Here is a 713-nt window from a genome sequence, read left to right on the forward strand (position 1 = left end):
AAGAAGGAATTCTCAACTCTCTGAATCTGCTATCTCTGAATCTTCTGCGAGGCAAAAAATTAGATCACAGAAGTCACCAAGAACCTCTGTTCAAACAAAATAAGGGATACACATATGCAGAATATGATAGCAGTTGAAGTTGTGAATAATAGATTCAGTTTGTTATCTGACTCTGAATAAAGAGAAATACTTGTTAATATTTGTGTAATGTTAGAAAAACAACAAAAAAATGTTAAAAGCTCGACAAAAATCACATTTCTCGTCCGTAGGTTGGTGCAAAATTAGCGTGGTTTCAATTAGTGTATGGAATTCTGCACCGGCGCCCTGGGCATAACCAATAGAATCCTATATGATTTTATATGAATAATAATTGGTCATTTAGATCCACTGATTGAAGATCTCATGTAGATCTTAAGAATGTGTATGGAATTCAACATGTTTGAAGCCCTGCCTGTCTGCCTGCCTGCCCGATTCTCATATCTTCTCCCACCTATCCCCCTACCCGCGAATATGGAACCCCCCAAACCTGCGAATGTGGAATCCACTGAGAAACCTACTAAATCCAATGGTGAGTTCCTTATATTAATCAATTCAAATAACCTAGCTAACTAATTCATTCTCTAGATTTATACAAAAACATCAAGAAAATGAAAACAGTCTGCCGTTATTGGTTATTGCAGAACTTCCACCTCTAGAATCAGTGAAATCAATCC

The 713-nt window shown here is 36.9% G+C and overlaps 1 protein-coding gene across 1 annotated transcript; it reads left to right on the plus strand.

Annotated features, from left to right (window-relative positions):
• Positions 1-435: 435 nt before the first annotated feature.
• HCAG_09158 (predicted protein) lies at positions 436-695 on the plus strand (the record flags this gene model as incomplete). The annotated part of the gene is made up of 2 exons (XM_001535849.1): positions 436-568; positions 625-695. 2 exons carry the CDS (start codon positions 436-438, stop codon positions 693-695), a joined length of 204 nt encoding a protein of 67 aa, XP_001535899.1.
• Between the last annotated feature and the right edge of the window lie 18 nt (positions 696-713).

This window comes from Histoplasma capsulatum, genomic scaffold, assembly GCF_000149585.1.
Source record: "Histoplasma capsulatum NAm1 scaffold_44 genomic scaffold, whole genome shotgun sequence".
In the NCBI taxonomy this organism is placed as follows: Eukaryota; Fungi; Ascomycota; class Eurotiomycetes; order Onygenales; family Ajellomycetaceae; genus Histoplasma; species Histoplasma mississippiense.